The sequence below is a fragment of the Helianthus annuus genome, chromosome 10, assembly GCF_002127325.2.
Source record: "Helianthus annuus cultivar XRQ/B chromosome 10, HanXRQr2.0-SUNRISE, whole genome shotgun sequence".
Taxonomy (NCBI): Eukaryota; Viridiplantae; Streptophyta; class Magnoliopsida; order Asterales; family Asteraceae; genus Helianthus; species Helianthus annuus.
Genome location: NC_035442.2, coordinates 80,138,366 through 80,163,665, shown reverse-complemented (window position 1 = coordinate 80,163,665; position 25,300 = coordinate 80,138,366). Strand labels below are relative to the sequence as shown.

Here is a 25,300-nt window from a genome sequence, read left to right as displayed (position 1 = left end):
TTAGGCGACATTAATTGGGGCTTAGTCTATGTGGGATAGACTTGATAAACTAGATCGACTCACACAACTTACGTGGTTATATTTGACAAACATATAATTGTACATACATATATATATATAATAAATAATGAGATTATTTATTGATATATACATACATGTTGTACGGATTATTTTTGCCTGGGTACTATAGCTTCATCTGCTAGTATTGGTGGTTACACCCTGACTTTATGGATACCTCTTTGGACTAGTTCATGCACTTTGCGGAAGACGTCCCTGTGGAGGACGATGTTTTAGCCGCACCACCCCGTTTCACGACATCGTCATTATTGGCCATCCCAATGGCGAGCATCTCGTGGCGATCTTATCCATTGTTGTGATCCCCTTAACGGTTGATCCCGTTATTATGGAGTTATTTAATGACGAGGAAGAGATCCCCACCTTGCAGCTATTGGTTGAGACTCTCTGTAGATGGAGCGTCATGCTGACGCAATGCCATCATCACCACTAGCCTACCCTCCACCATCTATTCCACTACCACCATCATCACCACCACACCATACCTCACCTGTTGACCTTGACATCTTCATTAGAGCACACGTCTTAGCGCTCTAACAGCAGACGAGTGCCCTTTCTTGCAGTATTTGTTTTTAAGCTTGGGGAGGAGCGTACCTATCTTCGTAGTCTAATCTTCCCTACCCCTCTCCCATCCCCCTACCCTTAAGGTATTTATTTGCAAACACTTATGCTTGGGACTAGAAGACTCACTCTTGTGGGATATATGAAGACTATGTACTAGCTACGACACTTGAAGACCTTGAAGAACAATGTGGAGAAAAATATTTTGCCACTTTTATATATATATATAAACTTGCACGACCGGGGTAATGTAGCCTCGTGCCCTTTTGTTTTCTTCACAAAACAATGTATCAAGTTGTCGATATATATATATAAAAGTTCAGTATTATATTTTCTTTATTTGCACATTGTGCTTTATTCTATGCGTGATTGATTGGTTGTGGATTATTGTTGGGTTGGATGGTGTGATGATTAGTATTTATTTATTTATTTAATTTTTTTTTTAGCCGACAATATTTATCATTATTAAATATTTGTCTAACTCGTTCGTTACTTGTGTGTGGAAGACTATGGCACCGAAACGGAGGAACCTTAGGCGCGACACCTCAGACCCTATGCCTACTACACAGGCAGAACTGAATCAGCTCCTTGAAGAGCGAATCTCGCAAGCAATCGCCCAATATGAGGCCAACCGCAATGAACACAGTGGCGGATCTGGTGGAACTGGCGGCCAAGGTCAGGGAGGCACATCTGGTGGCAACACCACAAATGGTAACAAAAAGTTGTTTTTATAACAACTTAAATGTTACATCTCCTATTCTAATCGTGCATTCTCATGTTTGTCGTTTATATAATATGTCTGTTCAACGTTTCAGGGTGCACGTACAAACAATTTCTCGACTGCAAGCCTCTCAATTATGATGGTACTGGAGGTGCAGTGGCATTTGTACGATGGACAGAGAAAACTGAGTCCACTATTCGCATGAGCCGATGCACTCCTGAACAGACAGTGGTTTACGCTACAGGGCTATTTGTGGACGAAGCTCTAACTTGGTGGAACCTTCAGGTTCAAACTCTAGGAGACGTTGCAGCCTATGGGCTAACTTGGGAAGAATTAAAGGAACGAATGAGAGAAAAATATTGTTCTAGAGCTGAGCTGCAAAAGCTGGAGACAGAATTTTGGCACCTTGAAATGGTAGGTGCTGACGTTTCAGGATACACCCAGAGATTTCATGACTTATCACGAGTGATTCCGTATATGGTCACTCCGGAATTCAAAAGAGTCGAACGATACATATGGGGTCTTCACCCTAAGATCAGGAGTCTAGTCAGCTCGGCACAACCTACCACCATAACTCAAGCTGTTACCTTAGCAGTGAGCCTCACTGAGGAGGCAGTGAGAATGAAGAAGATTCCTGCAAAGGGTTCGGAAAAGAAGGAGACTCACGTAGAGTCTACTAGTGGTGGAAAGCGAAAATTTTCACACTCTAACAAGGGTATGCGTGTGAACAACAACGACGGCACCAATATTAACAAACGAAGGGAAGTAAACCCACCAAGAGGTGGCAAGGCTTTCACAGCAACCAACGAAAGTAGGGGTAAAGGCTATTTAGGCACCCTGCCTAAATGCGACAAGTGTAAGTATCATCATGAGGGCCGTTGTGCAAAGTGTGATAAATGCGGTAGAATAGGCCACTATAAGGAAACATGCTGGGTAGGAAGGGGAAAAGGAAACACAAAGTGTGGAGGAAATGGTAACAACAATCAAGGTAGAAATGACAACGGGAATGGAACTGGAAACAGAAATGGAAACAACAATGGCAACGGAAATGGAGCTGGAAAGGGGCAAGGATGCTACAACTGTGGTGACAATGGGCATTATAGGAAGGATTGCCCTAAGGAAAACCAGGCTCGTGGGAGAGCTTTTGTGATCGGAGCCCGAGATGCACGACAGGACCCGAACATTGTTACGGGTACGTTCCCTATAAACCAACACTTTGCATCCGTTCTATTTGATACTGGCGCAGATTTTAGTTTCATATCTATAGAATTTAAGAATATACTTGGCCTAGATTCGAGTAAGCTAGATGTCCCGTATTCTATAGAATTGGCGAACGGAAAATTAGTCGAAGCGGATGAGGTTATTAAGGGTTGTACACTCGAGCTTGGGGAGCGAAAATTTTCTATCGACCTTTTACCCGTTGGGTTGGGTAGTTTTGACGTAGTTGTCGGAATGGATTGGTTGTCCGACAACCGGGCGGAAGTAGTTTGTCATGAGAAAACTATCCGCATCCCACTGCCAAATGAAGAAACGCTTGTAATTCATGGGGAGAAGCTTGAGACACCCCTACGAATCATTACGTGTTTGAAGGCGCAAAAGTGTCTCCGAAAAGGCTGTATAGCTTTCCTCGCCCACGTAGTCGACAAGGAAACCAAAGAGCCGAAGCTAGAAGACATCCCTGTCGTGAAAGAATTTCCAGAAGTCTTTCCAGAAGACTTACCTGGACTGCCTCCACAGCGCCAAGTGGAGTTTCGAATTGATTTGTTGCCAGGAGCGGCACCAGTGGCGAAATCACCATATCGGTTAGCTCCGTCAGAAATGCAGGAGTTATCTACTCAACTGCAAGAGTTACTAGATAAAGGATTCATTAGACCGAGTTTCTCACCTTGGGGAGCTCCGGTACTATTTGTTAAAAAGAAAGATGGTAGCTTTCGCATGTGTATAGATTATCGGGAATTGAACAAACTTACTATTAAGAACGGATACCCACTACCGAGAATCGACGACTTGTTCGATCAACTACAAGGCTCAAGTTATTACTCCAAGATTGACTTGAGATCGGGATACCATCAGTTGAGAATACAAGAAGAAAGCATCCCCAAGACGGCTTTCAGAACTCGTTACGGACATTACGAGTTTCTCGTTATGCCATTTGGCTTAACAAATGCGCCAGCGGTGTTCATGGACCTCATGAACCGCGTGTGTAAGCCGTATTTGGACAAGTTCGTGATCGTATTTATTGACGATATCCTAATATATTCACGGTCAAAGGAGGAACACGAACAATGTGACAACCCGAACTTTCAAGGTTAGTGTCGTCTAACCTCGTAACTTTTAAATTTTGTATTACTTCTTTTACATTGTGTTTTATTACACGTTGCGGTGAATGTTTGCTAGTTGTTACTTGTTAAAGCTACAAGTAGACGATAATCGTTGTTCGCATGCTCGGGCCGCACTTGTTTGTTCACCAATCCGGGCCACACGCATACATCAAGTATTCTATGCTGATGTTGCACGAGTCCAATTTCTAAACTAAAGCCCAATCCGGACTCACCCGATGATTTGAATATACAATTGGGCTTAGTAGAACTCAAAGTGGGCATCGATTTAGGGGCCGGTCATTGACTTGACTATTAATTACCCATAGGTTACGTTTATTGATTAGCACTATCATATCCAAAACCCTACTTGTTCCATATTCCCTCAAAATAGTGACGGCAGTAAACCCCTTTCCCCATCGAAGCTTTTCTCCTTTCAAGGCACCATCTCTTGTGTCCTTGCATTTATTCGGTATGTGAGTTAGTAATTTTGAATGATTGTTGATTGTTAAATGTAATATGTAAACGGTGGCCATCAAACCTTGTGAAAAAAAATAATAATAATAATAATATATGTCGGCCATAATGATGATGTTTGTTACCGACTTGATAATTTATATGATTGCATATTTTGTTCTAATCACAGACAACATGTTCATATTTATCATTCTCTGGTATATTTCTTGATATTATGCCCTCACATGAATTGTCAGTCTATGTATGATTAAAATGGTGAATGAATGTCGGTTGAATGGTTGTGTACCATTGACTCAATCATCGGCTGGAATAATGTTTTGGTTCAATCAAAATTGCCGCCCAACATGCTAGTGCATATGAATTGATTGTTATAGATAGTTGGTAGTATACGATTGGGGGAAAATGGCGGCCAGGTCAAGGGTGTTCCAATCGAGTATAAACATGTTGCACACTCCAATACATCCAAGGTTTAATGGGAGATGCATGTGTTGCTGTGTTAATGTCGGCCACTTTATGTACACCTTTTCTTGAATATTATTTGATGTTATATATGTGCCATGGATGATTGAAATTGTTTAAATAAATATTCATGTTCATAATTTGGTCCAATGAGAGGAAAGTTAGATGGCTGATAAAGTTATAATCTTGCATATCCAAATGACGGCCATGTGCAGCTATTTAATATTGTCTCTAATAAGTAATAGTAACATGCTAGACTTAGGATGAAGATAATGAGATTAATTGCTATTGGACCTCAAATGCTGTTGCTTTTATGTGATGACTTGTCTGAGTTTAAATAAAAACATGTCCGAGCTTGTTTAATGCTCATATGCCCGAGTTTATTAGGCAGCCCTAGGCCGAGTTTCCTTTATATGTTGATGTCAATGTGTATACATCAAGGTCCGAGTTTCATAAAACACACATGGCCCGACCTTTTAAACCCCATACCCCCTAGTCCGAACTTCTTTAAATAAGTAGCAAGGATCCAATTATTTTGTTTAAACTGATATGGTCCGAATATCTGTGGATGTTATGCTTACTTGGTCCGACTTTCACTTGTATAAGTGCTAGGTCCGACTTATTTTTATCACTCATGGTTATAGCCCGACTTTTATACGTAATATGCATAATCCGACCTTTGTAGATCAAGTGATATCTAATATGATAACTCGGTTAAACAGGTGAACTCCGGTTAAGTTGGTAAACTAGTAACCTTATTGCTTGTGAACTTTATTAGATAATCAACACTATTAGAAGTATTCCAGTATGTATGTTGATTTCTGTTAAGTTGTAAACTTTGTTGAACCCGTTAACTCTGTCAAGCATGCAATTGATTAACCATGATTAGAACTGACTGTGAAAGATACTAATGCGAAGCGTGAATTGTATGAATGGGTAAACTGTTACGTGATACATGATTGATACATGATATTAGCTACCAAGCACTATGTGACATTAGATTGCATGCGGGATTGTTACGAACGTGAACTGATTGAATATACGTGCATACGATAGGTCGCGATTGATTAACTGTGAGCGTGTGTATTCTTTAGCATACCGAGCAAACCAAGGTGAGTTCACACAGCCAAGGCATGGGGTTCCCAGGGTGGGAATGGGATTGGATTACTTTATTGTACGTACTCAGCTGATAGAACCTAATGATACGGATACAACTAGACTAGTAACACTTATTGAACTGATCTTCGCACACCTGCCAAGGGTTGGCCGCGATATTATGACTGACTTCGCACACCTGCCTTTGGAAGGCCGCGAACTGTAACTTACTAATCTTCGCACACCTGCCTGGTAGGCCGCGATACAGATAAACCTAGTCTAGAATACTCGGGATGAACAATCCCCTAATATCTTCGCATACCTGCCTGGGAGGCCGCGATGGAAACTAATACGATACACGACATAACGAACGAACATACTACTACTCACACTATACTATTACTGAACTGTAAACTGTGAACTCGCTCAACTAGTTGTTGATCATCTGTTACATGCCTTGCAGGTCGTTAGATGCTTATGGAGCTTGCACAGGGAGGAGCAGGTCGTTGTGGAGCATGGATTATGATTTGAAACTTATTGAACTTATGTTACACATTTGGGTTTTCGTACTTATGCTTCCGCTATACTTATAAACTATGATTGTGTTTTGAACACCTATCGTATTGAATGATTGGTTTACATTTATTATAATTGTTATTAATTACATGTTCGATATGATTGGTGGCTTGATCCTGGTCAGTCACGCTCCCAAGCGGTGATACTCCGCTGGTGGATTTTGGGGGTGTGACAGATTGGTATCAGAGCTTTCGTGTTAGGACGAGGCAACAATGGCAACGAGGCAACAACAACAGGGGAAACAACAACAACAATGGCAACGAGGCAAGAGGTCAAGCTTTCGTGTTAGGACGAGGAGACGCAATGAACGATATTTGAACTTATAACTTATTTTGGGTTTTCATTATTATGTTTCCGCTACTCAAACAAAGTTTGGTTTGAACATCAATTGTATTGGGTTTTACGAATTATTTTGATTACTATACTTTATGTTTGATATGATGGATGGTTTGATATTATTGAGCGCATCTGCCATGTGGTGAACAGGGATGGGATGCATGTTGATCCATCCAAGGTAGATTCGATCAGGAACTGGCCTGCACCGCGTACACCGACGGAAATACGCCAATTCTTGGGTTTGGCGGGGTATTACAGACGATTCATTAAAGACTTTTCGAAGATCGCACAGCCGCTTACGCTACTGACACAGAAAGGTGTCACCTACCGTCGGGGAGATTCCCAGGAAACCGCTTTTCAGTACTTAAAGGATAGGCTTTGCAGCGCACCTATTCTCTCATTGCCAGATGGCACAGACGATTTTGTGGTCTATTGCGACGCATCGATACAGGGGCTTGGTTGCGTATTGATGCAACGGGATAAATTTATTGCTTACGCTTCTCGTCAACTCAAGGTTCATGAACGGAACTACACGACGCATGATTTAGAGCTGGGAGCTGTTGTTTTCGCGCTTAAGATATGGCGACACTACCTGTACGGTACCAGGTGCACGATTTACACCGATCACAGGAGTCTCGAGCATATTCTTAAGCAAAAGGATTTGAACATGCGTCAACGGAGATGGGTTGAACTACTGAACGACTACGAATGCGCCATCAAGTATCATCCAGGCAAGGCCAATGTTGTGGCCGACGCCCTCAGCCGAAAGGACACCCTACCCAAGCGCGTGCGAGCGCTACAGCTTACTATTCAGACCAGTCTTCCTGCACAGATACGAGCTGCTCAGACAGAAGCATTGAAAACCCGAAAACGTCATGGCTGAAGCCTTACGCGGTTCAAGGCAACGAATGGAACAAAAGGAAGACGGCGCCTACTATGTAACGGGGCGTATTTGGGTCCCACTTTATGGCGGTTTATGAGAGCTTGTGATGGACGAAGCACACAAGTCTCGCTACTCGGTACATCCAGGGTCGGACAAAATGTACCACGACATCAGAACTACTTATTGGTGGCCTAGCATGAAGGCCCACATCGCCACCTATGTTGGCAAGTGCTTGACCTGTGCAAGAGTCAAGGTTGAATATCAGAAACCCGCAGGCCTACTTCAGCAACCCAGAATACAAAAGTGGAAATGGGAAGAGATTTCCATGGATTTTGTTATAGGCCTACCCAGATCCCAGCGTGGGAATGATACTATATGGGTGATCGTGGATCGACTCACCAAGTCTGCACACTTCCTGGCTATAAAGGAAACGGATAAGTTCTCCACTCTTGCAGACATCTATCTTAAGTAAATTGTTTCGAGGCACGGGGTGCCCACCTCCATCATTTCGGATCGGGACGCACGATTCACGTCAGAGCTATGGCAAGCGATGCACAAATCTTTTGGCTCACGTTTAGACATGAGCACAGCATATCATCCTCAGACGGATGGGCAGTCTGAGCGAACGATTCAAACTCTAGAAGACATGCTTCGGGCGTGTGATATTGATTTCGGCAACGGCTGGGAAAAGCATCTCCCTTTGGTGGAGTTTTCTTACAATAATAGTTATCACACCAGCATACAAGCCGCTCCATTCGAGGCATTGTACGGACATAAATGCCGGTCACCTCTCTGTTGGGCAGAGGTGGGGGATAGTCAGATTACGGGTCCAGAAATTGTAGTGGACGCCACAGAGAAGATTGCACAAATACGACAACGCATGGCGGCAGCACGCGACCGTCAGAAAGCCTACGCGGATAAGCGTAAGAAGCCATTGGAATTTCAGGTCGGGGACCGGGTATTACTTAAAGTCTCACCCTGGAAGGGTGTGGTTCGTTTTGGCAAACGAGGCAAACTCAATCTGCGGTATGTTGGACCATTTGAGATTATAGAATGAATAGGCTCAGTAGCCTACAGATTGAACCTACCAGCTGAACTCGGTGCAGTTCACAACGTATTTCACGTGTCGAATCTGAAGAAGTGCCTGTCAGATGAGACCCTCATCATTCCTTTTAAGGAACTCACTATCGACGAGCGGTTGCAGTTCGTCGAGGAACCAGTTGAAATCACGGACCGGGATGTTAAGGTCCTCAAACACAAGAGAATCCCTCTTGTTCGAGTTCGTTGGAACTCCCGACGTGGCCCAGAGTACACCTGGGAACGCGAAGACCAAATGAAAGAAAAGTACCCCCAGTTATTCGAAACCAATGCATCCACTACTGGGGCTGAAGCTACTACTACTGAATTTCGGGACGAAATTCCAAATCAACGGGGGGATGATGTGACACCCCAGGAAAACCAGTGAACGATATAACTTACCTAGCTTCCTCAGTGAGTGCGTACCAAATTTCGGGACGAAATTTCTTTTAAGTCGGGGATAATGTGACAACCCGAACTTTCAAGGTTAGTGTCGTCTAACCTCGTAACTTTTAAATTTTGTATTACTTCTTTTACATTGTGTTTTATTACACGTTGCGGTGAATGTTTGCTAGTTGTTACTTGTTAAAGCTACAAGTAGACGATAATCGTTGTTCGCATGCTCGGGCCGCACTTGTTTGTTCACCAATCCGGGCCACACACACACATCAAGTATTCTATGCTGATGTTGCACGAGTCCAATTTCTAAACTAAAGCCCAATCCGGACTCACCCGATGATTTGAATATACAATTGGGCTTAGTAGAACTCAAAGTGGGCATCGATTTAGGGGCCGGTCATTGACTTGACTATTAATTACCCATAGGTTACGTTTATTGATTAGCACTATCATATCCAAAACCCTACTTGTTCCATATTCCCTCAAAATAGTGACGGCAGTAAACCCCTTTCCCCATCGAAGCTTTTCTCCTTTCAAGGCACCATCTCTTGTGTCCTTGCATTTATTCGGTATGTGAGTTAGTAATTTTGAATGATTGTTGATTGTTAAATGTAATATGTAAACGGTGGCCATCAAACCTTGTGAAAAAAAAAAATAATAATAATAATAATATATGTCGGCCATAATGATGATGTTTGTTACCGACTTGATAATTTATATGATTGCATATTTTGTTCTAATCACAGACAACATGTTCATATTTATCATTCTCTGCGATATTTCTTGATATTATGCCCTCACATGAATTGTCAGTCTATGTATGATTAAAATGGTGAATGAATGTCGGTTGAATGGTTGTGTACCATTGACTCAATCATCGGCTGGAACAATGTTTTGGTTCAATCAAAATTGCCGCCCAACATGCTAGTGCATATGAATTGATTGTTATAGATAGTTGGTAGTATACGATTGGGGGAAAATGGCGGCCAGGTCAAGGGTGTTCCAATCGAGTATAAACATGTTGCACACTCCAATACATCCAAGGTTTAATGGGAGATGCATGTGTTGCTGTGTTAATGTCGGCCACTTTATGTACACCTTTTCTTGAATATTATTTGATGTTATATATGTGCCATGGATGATTGAAATTGTTTAAATAAATATTCATGTTCATAATTTGGTCCAATGAGAGGAAAGTTAGATGGCTGATAAAGTTATAATCTTGCATATCCAAATGACGGCCATGTGCAGCTATTTAATATTGTCTCTAATAAGTAATAGTAACATGCTAGACTTAGGATGAAGATAATGAGATTAATTGCTATTGGACCTCAAATGCTGTTGCTTTTATGTGATGACTTGTCTGAGTTTAAATAAAAACATGTCCGAGCTTGTTTAATGCTCATATGCCCGAGTTTATTAGGCAGCCCTAGGCCGAGTTTCCTTTATATGTTGATGTCAATGTGTATACATCAAGGTCCGAGTTTCATAAAACACACATGGCCCGACCTTTTAAACCCCATACCCCCTAGTCCGAACTTCTTTAAATAAGTAGCAAGGATCCAATTATTTTGTTTAAACTGATATGGTCCGAATATCTGTGGATGTTATGCTTACTTGGTCCGACTTTCACTTGTATAAGTGCTAGGTCCGACTTATTTTTATCACTCATGGTTATAGCCCGACTTTTATACGTAATATGCATAATCCGACCTTTGTAGATCAAGTGATATCTAATATGATAACTCGGTTAAACAGGTGAACTCCGGTTAAGTTGGTAAACTAGTAACCTTATTGCTTGTGAACTTTATTAGATAATCAACACTATTAGATGTATTCCAGTATGTATGTTGATTTCTGTTAAGTTGTAAACTTTGTTGAACCCGTTAACTCTGTCAAGCATGCAATTGATTAACCATGATTAGAACTGACTGTGAAAGATACTAATGCGAAGCGTGAATTGTATGAATGGGTAAACTGTTACGTGATACATGATTGATACATGATATTAGCTACCAAGCACTATGTGACATTAGATTGCATGCGAGATTGTTACGAACGTGAACTGATTGAATATACGTGCATACGATAGGTCGCGATTGACTAACTGTGAGCGTGTGTATTCTTTAGCATACCGAGCAAACCAAGGTGAGTTCACACAGCCAAGGCATGGGGTTCCCAGGGTGGGAATGGGATTGGATTACTTTATTGTACGTACTCAGCTGATAGAACCTAATGATACGGATACAACTAGACTAGTAACACTTATTGAACTGATCTTCGCACACCTGCCAAGGGTTGGCCGCGATATTATGACTGACTTCGCACACCTGCCTTTGGAAGGCCGCGAACTGTAACTTACTAATCTTCGCACACCTGCCTGGTAGGCCGCGATACAGATAAACCTAGTCTAGAATACTCGGGATGAACAATCCCCTAATATCTTCGCATACCTGCCTGGGAGGCCGCGATGGAAACTAATACGATACACGACATAACGAACGAACATACTACTACTCACACTATACTATTACTGAACTGTAAACTGTGAACTCGCTCAACTAGTTGTTGATCATCTGTTACATGCCTTGCAGGTCGTTAGATGCTTATGGAGCTTGCACAGGGAGGAGCAGGTCGTTGTGGAGCATGGATTATGATTTGAAACTTATTGAACTTATGTTACACATTTGGGTTTTCGTACTTATGCTTCCGCTATACTTATAAACTATGATTGTGTTTTGAACACCTATCGTATTGAATGATTGGTTTACATTTATTATAATTGTTATTAATTACATGTTCGATATGATTGGTGGCTTGATCCTGGTCAGTCACGCTCCCAAGCGGTGATACTCCGCTGGTGGATTTTGGGGGTGTGACAAACAACATCTAAGAGCTATATTGGAGCTTTTAAAGAAGGAACAATTGTACGCGAAGTTTTCTAAATGCGAATTTTGGATTCGCGAGGTGCAATTTCTCGGACACGTGGTGAACGAGAAAGGAATTCATGTCGATCCGGCTAAGATCGAGGCGATAAAGAACTGGGAAGCGCCTAAGACCCCCACCGAAGTACGACAATTCTTGGGATTAGCAGGCTACTACCGAAGATTTATAGAGAATTTCTCAAAAATTGCTCAACCGCTAACGTCCCTAACGCAAAAGGATAAGAAATTTGACTGGGGCGAGAAACAAGAGGCGGCTTTTCAGATACTGAAAGATAAACTTTGTGACGCACCTATTTTATCCTTACCTGACGGTACCGATGACTTCATGGTCTATTGTGATGCATCGCATCAAGGTCTCGGTTGTGTGTTGATGCAACGGGACAAAGTCATCGCGTACGCGTCTCGCCAATTGAAGGTGCATGAGAAAAATTATACCACGCATGATCTTGAGTTAGGTGCGGTGGTATTCGCGTTAAAGATCTGGCGTCACTACTTATATGGTACTCATTGTACAATCTTTACAGATCACAAGAGCTTACAACATATATTTGATCAGAAGGACTTGAATATGCGGCAACGACGATGGGTCGAATTATTGAACGATTATGACTGTGAGATAAAGTATCACCCAGGCAAGGCGAACGTCGTGGCGGACGCCTTGAGCCGCAAGGAACGTGCAAAACTTCTGAGGGTGCGGGCCTTAGAGATGACCATACAAACCGATCTCACCTCTCGGATTCACAATGCTCAACAAGAAGCGCTTAAACCAGAAAATATACGAGCCGAATTTTTACGAGGAATGGAGGCACAATTGGTGCCAAAGGAGGATGGAACACTGTACTTTATGGGACGAATTTGGGTTCCATTATTCGGCGACCTACGGGCGATTATTTTGGATGAGGCTCATAAGTCAAGGTACTCTATACATCCGGGATCGGATAGAATGTACCAAGACTTAAAAGGATTTTATTGGTGGCCTAAGCTTAAAAGTGACATTGCTACCTATGTTGGAAAATGCCTTACATGCGCCAAGGTTAAGGCGGAATATCAAAAGCCTTCAGGATTACTGCAACAACCTGAAATTCCCGAATGGAAATGGGAACAAATCTCGATGGACTTCATTACTAAGTTACCCCGAACCTCAAGAGGTCACGACATGATTTGGGTAATTGTTGATCGACTTACAAAGTCCGCACATTTTCTACCGATCAGTGAGAAGGATAGCACTAAGAAACTGGCTGAAATATACCTCAAAGAGATCGTGGCACGACATGGAGTGCCTGTTTCTATTATATCGGACCGAGATGGTCGGTTCGTGTCAAGGATATGGCAATCATTTCAAAAGGCCTTTGGATCACAACTGAATCTTAGTACGGCGTTTCACCCTCAAACGGACGGCCAAAGTGAACGAACGATACAGACTTTGGAGGACATGTTACGCGCTTGTGTGATGGATTTGGGTGGAAATTGGGATACCCACTTGCCCTTAGTGGAGTTCTCATACAATAATAGTTATCACACTAGCATTCAGGCCGCCTCGTTTGAAGCTTTGTATGGACGAAAGTGTCGATCCCCGCTATGTTGGGCGGAGACCGGGGATAAACAACTCATTGGTCCGGACTTAGTTCAGGAGACCACAGACAAGATCATTCAAATACGAGACCGTATCAAGGCGGCTCGCGATAGACAAAAGAGCTACGCAGACAAGGGGCGCAAACCATTAGCTTTCGAGGTCGGAGACATGGTATTGTTGAAAGTCTCGCCTTGGAAGGGCGTAGTAAGGTTTGGTAAACGTGGAAAGCTGAACCCACACTACATTGGACCTTTCGAAATACTGGAAAAGATCGGAACAGTTGCTTACAAATTGAAACTACCAGAAGAGCTTAGTAGTGTACACGACACGTTTCACGTGTCTAATCTCAAGAAAAGTCCTACTCAAGAAACGGTCGTCATCCCAGCGGACGAGATACACGTTAACGACAAACTCCAATTTACAGAGGAACCTGTTGAGGTTACAGACTGGAAAGTGCACAAGACACGGAGGAGTCGTAGGAAGTTGGTTAAAGTTCGCTGGAACTCGCGTCACGGACCCGAGTATACGTGGGAACGTGAGGATCAAATAAAATCCAAGTACCCTCACCTGTTTCAAGACTCCCCTGCAACCAGTAACACGACTTGAATTTCGGGACGAAATTCTTCTAACGGGGGGAGAATGTGACAACTGGCAAAAATAATGGTAATTCCGTACAACTTAAGCACTTGATTTAACGTTTAATTACGTTCATTACGATTTAATTATTGCATGATTAGGTCGTACAAAGTCTAAAAATCATACGACATGGTTAAATATGCTAAACCATATTGAAACATTCACTGCGTCGCGAGAAAACTGCAAACTATGTCCTAATATGTTGGCAAAATGCTGAAAACACTATTCACCTGAACACATTATTCATGCCAGCAAGTTCCAAAAACTGTTTGAACGAGCGACGAAGGGCATGAACGCACTTATAGACGAAATACAAATAAAAATCCCTAATTAGGGACACTAAATACCAAAACATATTAAACTTTCCGAAAAAAAAAACACCTAAACATAAAGTGTCCGATCCGCGCCTAACTATAACAAAAAAAATAAATAAATAAATTGTCCGCAACACTAAAATACATCATTTTAGTGTCCGTAGAACTTGGAAATAATATTTTACACCTTAAATAGGCTTGGAGATATCCGAAACACAAGCTACTGGCACCACGTCGCTATTTGCACAACTTGTCCGCTTTTGATTCAACGGACTAGTAAACGATATTTTTATCACCCTAACACCTAAACGAAGCATCTAGCGAACTAGTTAACAACATTTTGGCATCGTAAACGCGTTGAATAAACACCCTAGCATCAATGGTAAATTAAAACCATAGCTCCCGGTATTATACTACAACTTTCGTATATCACCCGATATTGAACCGGGGAGCGAGCTAGTGGCATTTTTACAATCCAAAATTTATACCCACTAAACTAGTGAACTAGTTATGACTAGTTAACATCCTAAATCATGTTTAACAACCTAATTAATCTAATTAACCTAATGACTAAAATATCTACTCAATTAACATTATATGTGCACATGTTTAAATAAAAAAATAATAAAATAATAATGGCCATATCTTAAGACCATACATCACGACCATACTCCTCAAATCATGCTAGATTTTGATGATGCATGAGTATGGTAAGGAAGATTATTTGTTGACCACAAATTTCAAGAGTTTTGGAAGTTATAACACACTATCACTTCATCTCTCCTTACCCACACATCAAAAAAAAAAAAAAAAACAATTACAAACACTTTCCTTGCTCTCTCTCTAGTCACGGCTAACATACTCACACACACTACACAAGTTTTCATTTCATAAACACCCATTTTCTAGACTATTTCAAGCCTTTTCTAGATGAATTAAGGAACGACCTAGCATGGAGTTGCACTAGGAGTTGTTCTTGGAACTTTGAAACTTCAACATCATCATCTTCTCCATTTTTTTGGTGCTTCTTTAACACTGTGCAAAGTTGTAAGACACTCCTTGCCATTTTCAAATTACTTATAATATCTAGATTATGTACAAAATGTTTATCTTGAACCCTACACCAAAAACAAACTTAAAAACTCTAACCTCACATAAAAAGTCTACTAATGTGATATATTATGTGTAGATTATGTTGTTTTGTGCTAGATGATACTTATGTTTATGTTGATTATGTTAAAGTAGGTTATTTACATGAATGATCTTGCATGTTTAAGAACAAAAATAAAGATTTAAACATTTTGATGTTTAAATCTAACCAAGATCATCAATCCTATGATCCATGAACTTTACTACAATCTAAAAACAAGTTACAACATATATGTGATTTTTGTAGAAATTAAAGACCATGATTTTTACTAAGAATATGCTAAAAAGGGTGGTCTTAACAAGTTGTTTAAAAGAAAGAACAACATGGAAATTTTCTTAAGAAATAATATGTCTTTTTTTTAGGATCTTCTTAATATAATCTAAAAATGACACTATAAATTTTTAAAAGTGTGTTTAAAAATATACAAAAAGTTCATGAAATAAGGATATTATTAGTAGGATTCTTCATGCAAAGTTGATGGAATGAAACTTGGTTCGGATGGATCATGATTAAGGGTGCTAAACATGCTTAAAAACGCGTTTTAAAACGTGGGGAAAACGCCATAGTTTAGGGGAAACTATGGCGAAATTTTTCTAAAATATTAATTGCGTTTAAAAAGAGATTAACGGGGTGATTAACATGGTTAATCGCGATTAGTAAACTTAATTGTGATTAACGACCCTAATCATGATTATACAAACCCTAATGACGATGGTTAAGTCTTAACCATCCAAGAGTTTATATAAACTCAAAAAGATATTTTTATAACATAAAAGAAGTAAAATTATAAGTATAACAAATAAATATAATTTTTTTAGAAAATTATATGTATAAACTTCAAATACTTTATTTGGTGCATAAAGTGTGTATATTACGTGTATGTACTAGCTTTAGGAATACATACAAAAATGTTACATATAATGCACATGAAAAATATACACTTACACCACGACGAAAACCTCACGAATATTCGCGAATATAACAACGGTTGCGAACCTTCTCGCTTACTAATAGTATACACTTGTGTGATACCAAAACTCAAGGCGCAAACATAGGACGATGAATCTCGAACGGCGGACATCGGACGACACCTTATGCTTTATCGACGAAACGGACGTGGCGACACCTCGAAAGGTTACTACGACGCTCGACAACTTCGACAGAAAAACTATATATATTAACCGGTCGTTATGACAAGTCTAAAAATAAAATAATTTAGACACTTCATATATATATAAACGACAATGAAAGATCGGAAAGCTTAATAACAAAAATAACACTAAGTGTGATTATTATAGTTTACTAGTATGTTACTCAATGCTTAATGAAATATTACAAAAATTCAACAACAATAAAAATTGGGCCAACTTACAAATATTGGGCTAAAACATGAAATATTGGGCTAGGCCCAACATCCTAATTAAATGGGCAAATGCCCATTTCAATAAACAAATACATAAGCCCAATTAAAACATATAACATGGGCTAGGACCAAATACAATAATAACATGAGCTAGGCCCAATGACAAAATGTGTGAACTAAGCCCAATAACACAAAAGTGGGCTAGGCCCAATGTAAAATACATGTATATTTTTAGTAAAAATATATTGTGAAAATACACTACAAATACGGTATACTTACACGTATAAATACAGTATACCAGACGTATAAATACGGTATACCTACATGTATAAATATGGTATACCACATGTATTAATACGGTATACCACACATATAAATACGGTATACTACACGTATAAATACGGCATACGTATACATACAAAATACGTAAATACATAACGATGTACTCATATACACTTGTTAAAGTGTACACTCACAATAAATACCGTACATGTACATTAACATATACACGATGTTAAAAATAAATATTTTTAACAACTATATCTTAAAAAGATATACATATACATATATATTTGTGAAACAAATATATACCTAAAACAAACCGATCATACGTATACATGTGAACGACGTTCACTGAACTTAAAATATGTATTTTTGAGGAATATATATTTCATACAACAAACATGCGTCGTGCACGGCACAAAGACGCTATTGGACTCGATCCACTTATACTTGTACGACACAAGGACTTATACATGCTATACCCATTAAATACTCGTGCGAAGCACGGATACATACAAAGGGCGATGCCTGTTCTAACACATTATGAACTCAAGAAGTGTATATATATATATAATAAAACGAACATACGAAACAAATGTCAACATATTTAAAATACACAAGGGTTCCATATACAATAATGTTCAAGATGAGCAACGTGTACATAAATTAACATAAACCCAAGTGTCTAATGAGTTAGAGCACTTGTAGGTTATTACGCGCTAATTGGATACCTGAACTGCTAGCATACATACGGACGCAAACTTGTGAGTTCATGTCCCCCTTTTCTTTTAAACGTTTTTGGTTTTACAACTCTCGGGGGGAAATACATGTTACTATGGTATGGATAAGCAACAAAATGAATTAGTAGATCACGTGCGAATAGGCTGATACTTAAAGCACCATTAATCTTGTTTAAGACCACGGAACAAAGGGGGTAGATCTATCGGGTACAGGGCGAGCCCCACTCATGGGTCCTTGTGTGGCCACATGGAGTTTCCTTTGTTACCCTCGCCGGGTGGACCGGTACTAAATCGCTTACGGGTTGGTGGCTTCCTATGTCGGCACACATATTAATGTCCTAGCTACACATTAATGATCAACATGTTCATTTACGCTTTACATACCAGATTTCGATACTTGAACTTTCAAATGTTTTACAGATTCATTTGATGATTACGAACTTAAAACACATGAACTCGCTCAACTTTTGTTGATGTTTTCAAACTTACATGTATTTCTGGTAACTAAGTGGATCTTGGTGCAACGAATTATGAAGTTTCAAGTTTACTTTGAAGACGATGTCATCCGTATTTTGGAGGGTTTGATCCATATATTCCGTCTTCGAACGGGACATAGGATGCAAAACCTCGTTATTTCAAAAACTTTATTTTGAACAAGTCTTGTTTGTAAAACTTATAAACTTATGTCGTCTTTTGCTACAAAACAACTTATGACTTGTATCTTTACATTATGGAATGGATGAACAACGTGTATGTTTTATATCATATAGTTTGTTTACTTACATCGTATGCTGTGGAAACCGATCAAGTCACACTACGCGCTTCCGCCTTTGACACGGGTGTGACAAACATGCTAGAACATGTTTAGTAAAGTTAGAAAACAGGTTTGGTATCAAAACAAACGGTTTTAATACCCTAGAGTAGTTTGGTTACAAAATACGCGAGAAAACGCATTTTGGCCAAAACTACGACTCGTCACTGAGCCTAGATAACGTGGTAATCAGTAGGTTTAGTCACTAGGGACTATGACCATCGTGATTACCCTCACGTTATGAAGTTCAAACGAACTTCGCGTTGACCATAAACTGGTCAATGCAGAAAGTCAAACAAAGTTTGACTTTAACGCTAAAACGAACAATAGAATGAAAGAATACTTACAACGGGTCCAAGAACGGAAGCTTTGATCCGAATATTCTCAGGTATGAAGTGATAAACACATCAACTTAGAGAACCAATTCAGATTCAAAGTGTGGGTTTGAGATTGAAGATGGAGGTGGGTATTTATAGGAAAACCAAGACCGTTAGGATCGTTCCTCGATAAACGAGCATTAATCTGGACCGTCCAAGTGGGCACAAGGTTTTGGAAAACTAGCGGTGCCTCAAAACCATCAAATGGTATTTGAAAATGTTACAAAATAGCCCCTAAACTTCAAGTTAAGTGCTGAAAAAGGACCTGCAAGTGCAAAAATGGAGTTTCTGCCCAGATCAGTTGCTCGCGTAGCGCCACAAGGTAGGCAGGAGTTGCTCACGCTACGCTAGCATGTGCCAGATACAGCAAAGTTTCAAAAATGACAGTTTTGGTCCCTTCACGTGTTTAAGGCCTTTTTCGATGCGTTTAAACCCCGTTAACCTCATTTCAAGGCTCTAAAATGAAGTTAAAGTATAGGGAACTCAAAACATGCTAAAAAATATGTCGGATGTCGGTTCGTTTGGTCGTATGATCGCGTTATTCGCTTAATTACGACGGAAGTCGTAACGAACGCAAAAAAAAAAAAAAAACGATCCAAATTAAGCGACGAATGGAATTTTCTTATGCCAAACACTAAAACAAAATATTTTAATGCTTACATAAATTTTTGGATGTCCGGATGTATTCAGAATGTATGTTATGTGCGAAAATGCAAACTTATGCACTTTTTGACGCTTTTAGTCCCTGAATGACCAGAAAGTTTATTTTAGCACACCGAACACCTCAAAGCCTATTTCTAATCTATGTAAAGGATATTTATGGTATGTTTAACTTGTGGTCAAGTTCCGGAATGTCCGTTACAGTACAAATTAACATACTTTCGTAGTTTGTCGAATTTAGTCCCTATAAGCGAATAAACTTGATTTCGGCATACCAAACCTTCCGAAACTTATTTCCAAGTTATGTAAAGGTTATTTAAGGTATGTTAAGCTTATGTCACTATTCCGGAGTGTTTGTTGCATTAAACTGCTTATATTTACGCATGAGTGCGCGTATAACCTTCCAGAAAGCGATTTAGAGCCCGAAATCGAACAAGAATTGATATATGCAAATGATACACATTTTTATACAAATCCCAAGTATGAAACACAATATTTCATTGGTTTGGTACCTGTTTGATGGTTGAAGTGACACATGTGTCACATGTATGCATCACTAACATTATAGGGATCTTGAGGATCTAACCCTGGGTAGGCTCCTAAGTTGGGTATTGGCACATTTTCCTGTATCGGGTTTTGTTGCACATAGTTCCTAACATTGTCCCACCAGGGGTCGAAATCGTTTGGGTCTAGGGGATTTGGTGCAGGTACCCTAGGTATCTCCTCCGGGTTGAAATCATGCATTTCTACTTGATTTCCAAGGTTTTCTATTTCCATGGGTTGATCAGGAATCGGTGGTTGTGGTTGGGGTGCGAGCATTTGCTCCAGGTTTGGGTCAACAGCAGTGGTTGCTAAAATGTGAATATTAGCTATACCCCTATTAAGCATATCCTGGGCATAGGCATCAGTTTCTCTTTTAGCTGCGGCTAACACTCGCTGTTCCTGCAATTTTTTCATATGTTTCCTACGCTCGTGTGCTCCCCTACTGAACCACCCCCTCTTTTTCTAAGGAAATGGCTCTTCCGATTGAGCCTTAAACACAAAGATTCCTTCTTCCGTATCAGCACAGCCCCCGATCCCTAATCCCCAAGAACGGGCGGCCGCGAGCCAGTTTCGGTGGTATCACGTTATTAACCAATTTGGCAGCGGAAATTTTCATCAGGACCGTAGTTAGGAAATAGTAAATCAGAGTAAACCACCACATTTTATAATATTAAATACATGGGTAAAACCCAAGTTTTTATTACAAACCGATTTACAGGGTTAAATCCCACTTTATTGAAATAAACACTTTCTTTTATTTAGGTAACTTTTATAGCCACTTTTCCAAGCCTTCAGTGCTGTCCAGTTGGCTTCTAATTGGCTTTCACATTTTGTTACCTGAAACACGTTTTAAAAACATTTTGTCAGTGGGAAATACTGGTGAGTGAATCCCAGTTGAATCAAGTTTAAATAAAAAGTCGCATTGAACAGTATTGAGGGCGCATCCGCAATTACATTTGTTTCCAAGTTATATCAATTACCACCACACGGTAATGTCGTTCCGACTTATGGTCATGTTACTCCTTTACTAGGTGGTAACAAATTTTGTATACAAAACCCCAAATTTACCGACTGTAATTATATTCTTACAAATACTCAATAACCGTTATTCGCATGGAAAAGTATTCACGGTTTTGTAAAAACAGTTAACAAAAAGTTGATCAACTCACATTGTTGTTTTAGGGTTTTCAGTAAGGATTTCCTGGGAATAATCTATAAATTACACAAATGCACGTGTGTTAGTATAATAACCCATTTTAACATTAGTAATACCCTCCCCGAGACGGCATTCCAACGACTACGTCAGGCAGAACCACGAGAGCCGTTACGGAACCCTAGATCAATCGGGCAGAGTATCTAATACGTCTCCAGGGGTTATAATACTTACATCGTAGCAGAAAATCTCTATTTTAGGTGGTATTAGACTCGGGTATAATGCCCACTATTTAGAATTCAGAGAGGGATTTGAAAGAAATGAACAAAACAGACTGAAGGCCCGTTGCCCTCTTATATAGGGCTGTAATCGAGGTTTCTCGTGGCCCGCGTAAGATAAGGCAAGGCCTTACGCGGCCCGCGTCAATGTTAGTCAACGCGTAGCTTGTCCGAGTCATTAGGTAGGGTTGCCGAGTGTTGGGCCACGTGGCCGCACCGGGCTGTGCCACAATCTCGATCTCACGCGGCCCGTGTAAGGGTAAGCTTAAGCTTACGCGGCCCGTCTAAACTTAAAACTTAATGAACTCAGGCCTAAGCCTTGATACTGCCCGCGTAAATGGTTGTGGTGGGTCTACGCGGCCCGCCTCAACTTCCTATTTCTTGTTTTTAATTTATTTTTTATGTTGTGTTATATTTCGGGCTCGGTTTTTCACATACGGGGTATATTTAAAGACATTTTAAATATTTTTAGGGTGTCGGAAAAATTATGAGGGTGTCGGTTTATATTAGGGCTGTTATAAGGGGCACTTGAAAATGAGTTCCATGACCTGAAACAAGACAGTGGTGAACCCCGGGCTTACATAGATAAATATGAGGAGTTAAGCTTGCTCTGTCCGACAATGGTCATGCCTTTGGATAAGGCTATTGAGAAATATATAGACGGTTTGCCAGATCCTGTTCAGGATATTGTCACTGGCAGCAACCCCACTACCATCCGACAGGCCATTGAACTAGCTGCAACCCTTACTGACTCGCAAGTCAAAAAGGGCAAACTCCACAGGAAAGGTGACAAGAAGCAGAAACAGTCTGATAGCACCAAGGAACAAAAAGGCAAGAAATCTGAGTCCTCAAAGAAATCAAGGAAATGTAAGGCTTCCAAAAATTTCACCGTTACTGCTCAGGCAAACCAGGCAGCACAGAATCAGCCTGCACAACCTGCCGCCAAGAGGCAGTATGCTGGTAACGCACCTCTGTGCAACAAATGTAATAGCCGACATCAACCACAAGTGCAATGCCGCATCTGCAGAAACTGTGGCAAGTCTGGTCATCTTGCAAATACTTGCCTGGTTCATGTTTCAACTGTGGGGATTTGACCCACTACAGGAACAACTGCCCGAGGTTGGCAAATGCGAATCAAGCACAGGTTCGTGGTCGAGCTTTTAATCTGAATGCAAATGAGGCACGCGCGGATAACGAAGTGGTGAACTGTATGTTCTTTGTTAACAACCAACCTGCTTCTGTTCTATTTGATTCGGGTGCCGATAAGAGTTTTGTGTCCTTAGCTTTTGAGCCTTTGCTTTTGATGACTAGAACAAAACTAGGAAAGCCCTTGACAGTAGAAGTAGCTAGTGGTGAACCTGTTGTACTCGATTTCGTTCTTCAAAATTGCCAGTTGAACCTTAATAACCATCTTTTTCCTATTGACCTCACACCGATGCAACTCGGGAGCTTTGATGTTATAGTAGGAATGGATTGGTTAGCCAAAAACCATGCTGGGGTGGTCTGTTTTGAGAAGATTGTCCGTATATCGCTTTCGACTGGTGAAATCTTAGAAGTTCGTGGGGAGAAACCCGTTAGTAGACTTAAACTCATGACTTGTACCCAAGCCCAAAAATACATACGAAAGAACTATGTCGCCTTCTTGGCACATGTCATGGAGGAGAAAGGCAAGGGTAAGTCTATTCAAGATATCCCTGTTGTTCAAGATTATCATGAGGTATTTCCTGAAGAATTACCTGGTTTACCCCCTGTACGCCAAGTTGAGATTCGCATTGATCTTGTACCTAGTGCAAATCCTTTTGCTAAGTCACCTTACTGTCTTGCACCGTCTGAGATGCAAGAGTTATCTAAACAGCTTCAGGAGCTTTCTGACAAAGGATTCATTCGTCCGAGCTTTTCACCTTGGGGCGCTCCTGTCCTATTTGTGAAAAAGAAGGATGGATCTTTCAGTATGTGTATCGATTACCGTGAGCTCAACAAGCTTACCATCAAGAATCGATATCCCCTACCTCACATTGATGATCTCTTTGATCAGCTACAGGGTGCTACTTGCTTTTCAAAGATTGATCTGCGTTCTGGGTATCATCAACTTTGAGTGATTAAAAAAGATATTCCCAAGACTGCATTTCTTACACGATATAGTCACTATGAGTTTACTGTTATGCCTTTCGGTTTAACTAATGCTCCTTCTATTTTCATGGATTTGATGAATAGAGTTTGTAAGTTTTAATTGGACAAGTTTATCATCGTTTTCATTGATGACATTCTGATCTATTCTAAGACATGAGCTGATCATGAGCAACATCTCCGTCTTACAATGGAACTCCCAAAGAAAGAACAGCTTTTCGCCAAGTTCTCCAAGTGCGAATTCTGGCTTAAGGAAGTTCAATTTTTTGGGGCACATCGTCAACGAACAAGGTATACATGTAGATCCCGCCAAAATCAGTGCGATTAAGGATTGGGATACACCTACTACTCCTACCGAGGTTCGTTCATTTCTTGGTCTAGTAGGTTATTACCGCCGTCTCATTGAAAACTTCTCCAAGATTGTAGTTCCTCTCACTGCTTTAACTCAGAAGAATAAACCTTTTGAGTGGGGATCCAAACAGGAAGAAGCCTTTCAGACCTTGAAACAAAAACTCTGCGATGCGCCTATTCTATCTTTACCTGAGGGCAACGATGATTTTGTCGTGTATTGTGATGCATCCAATTTAGGCCTTGGCTGCATTCTTATGCAAAGAAACAAAGTCATAGCTTATGCATCAAGACAGTTAAAGGTACATGAGAAAAACTACACGACTCATGATCTTGAGTTGGGTGCAGTAGTCTTTGCTCTCAAAATCTGGAGACATTACCTTTAAGGTACAAAGTGTGTAGTGTTTACTAACCACAAAAGTCTCCAGCATATTTTCAATCAGAAAGAACTTAACATGAGGGAACGACATTGGGTTGAACTCCTAAATGATTATGATTGTGAAATTCGCTACCATCCTGGTAAGGAGAATGTCGTGGCTAATGCATTAAGTCGTAAGGAGCGTGTCAAGCTTTGCTGTGTTCAAGTTCGATCTGATATTCAAACCCACATTTCTCAAGCTCAACATATGTCACACCCCCAAAATACCACCTGCGGAAACACCACGGGGCGTGTGACGTACTAGGATCTAGCCACCAATCACATTGAACTCATAAATATTTTTAAATAAAACTTTCATTCATTAACATAAAGTGTTACAAAACGTTACAAATAATTCATAGTATACAGCGGAAGCATAACTCATTTGTTAAGTGTTTTATAAACCACATGTAAAAACCCATTAGACTTGCATTGCGATTCCATGCATCTCGACCCATGACCACTCCAGCCTTCCAGACAGCAAGTTCCCAATGCTATAACCCTATAGTCCTGCAAGCATGCCGAAAAGTGTGTCAGACGACGCTGGTGAGTTCAAAGTTTTGTTAACGCGTTTAGTTACCATATATGAGTATAAAACATTTCAG

At 40.4% G+C, this 25,300-nt stretch overlaps 1 protein-coding gene across 1 annotated transcript; it reads left to right on the top strand.

The window, feature by feature from the left end:
* Positions 1-1,145: 1,145 nt before the first annotated feature.
* On the top strand, positions 1,146-3,787 carry LOC110881752. Its single transcript, XM_022129915.1, has 4 exons — positions 1,146-1,347; positions 1,452-2,549; positions 2,649-2,893; positions 3,755-3,787. The coding sequence occupies exons 1-4, from the start codon at positions 1,146-1,148 to the stop codon at positions 3,785-3,787; spliced, it is 1,578 nt and encodes a 525-aa protein (XP_021985607.1).
* Positions 3,788-25,300: the final 21,513 nt, after the last annotated feature.

Bases quoted from the DNA above. Each gene is read 5' to 3' on its own strand.
- LOC110881752 (XM_022129915.1), top strand. From the start codon at position 1,146: ATGGCACCGAAACGGAGGAACCTTAGGCGCGACACCTCAGACCCTATG. The intron at 1,348-1,451 runs GTAACAAAAAGT...TCAACGTTTCAG, and splicing joins TGGTGGCAACACCACAAATG to GGTGCACGTACAAACAATTT. The intron at 2,894-3,754 runs GTAATTCATGGG...AATGTTTGCTAG, and splicing joins TGCCAAATGAAGAAACGCTT to TTGTTACTTGTTAAAGCTAC.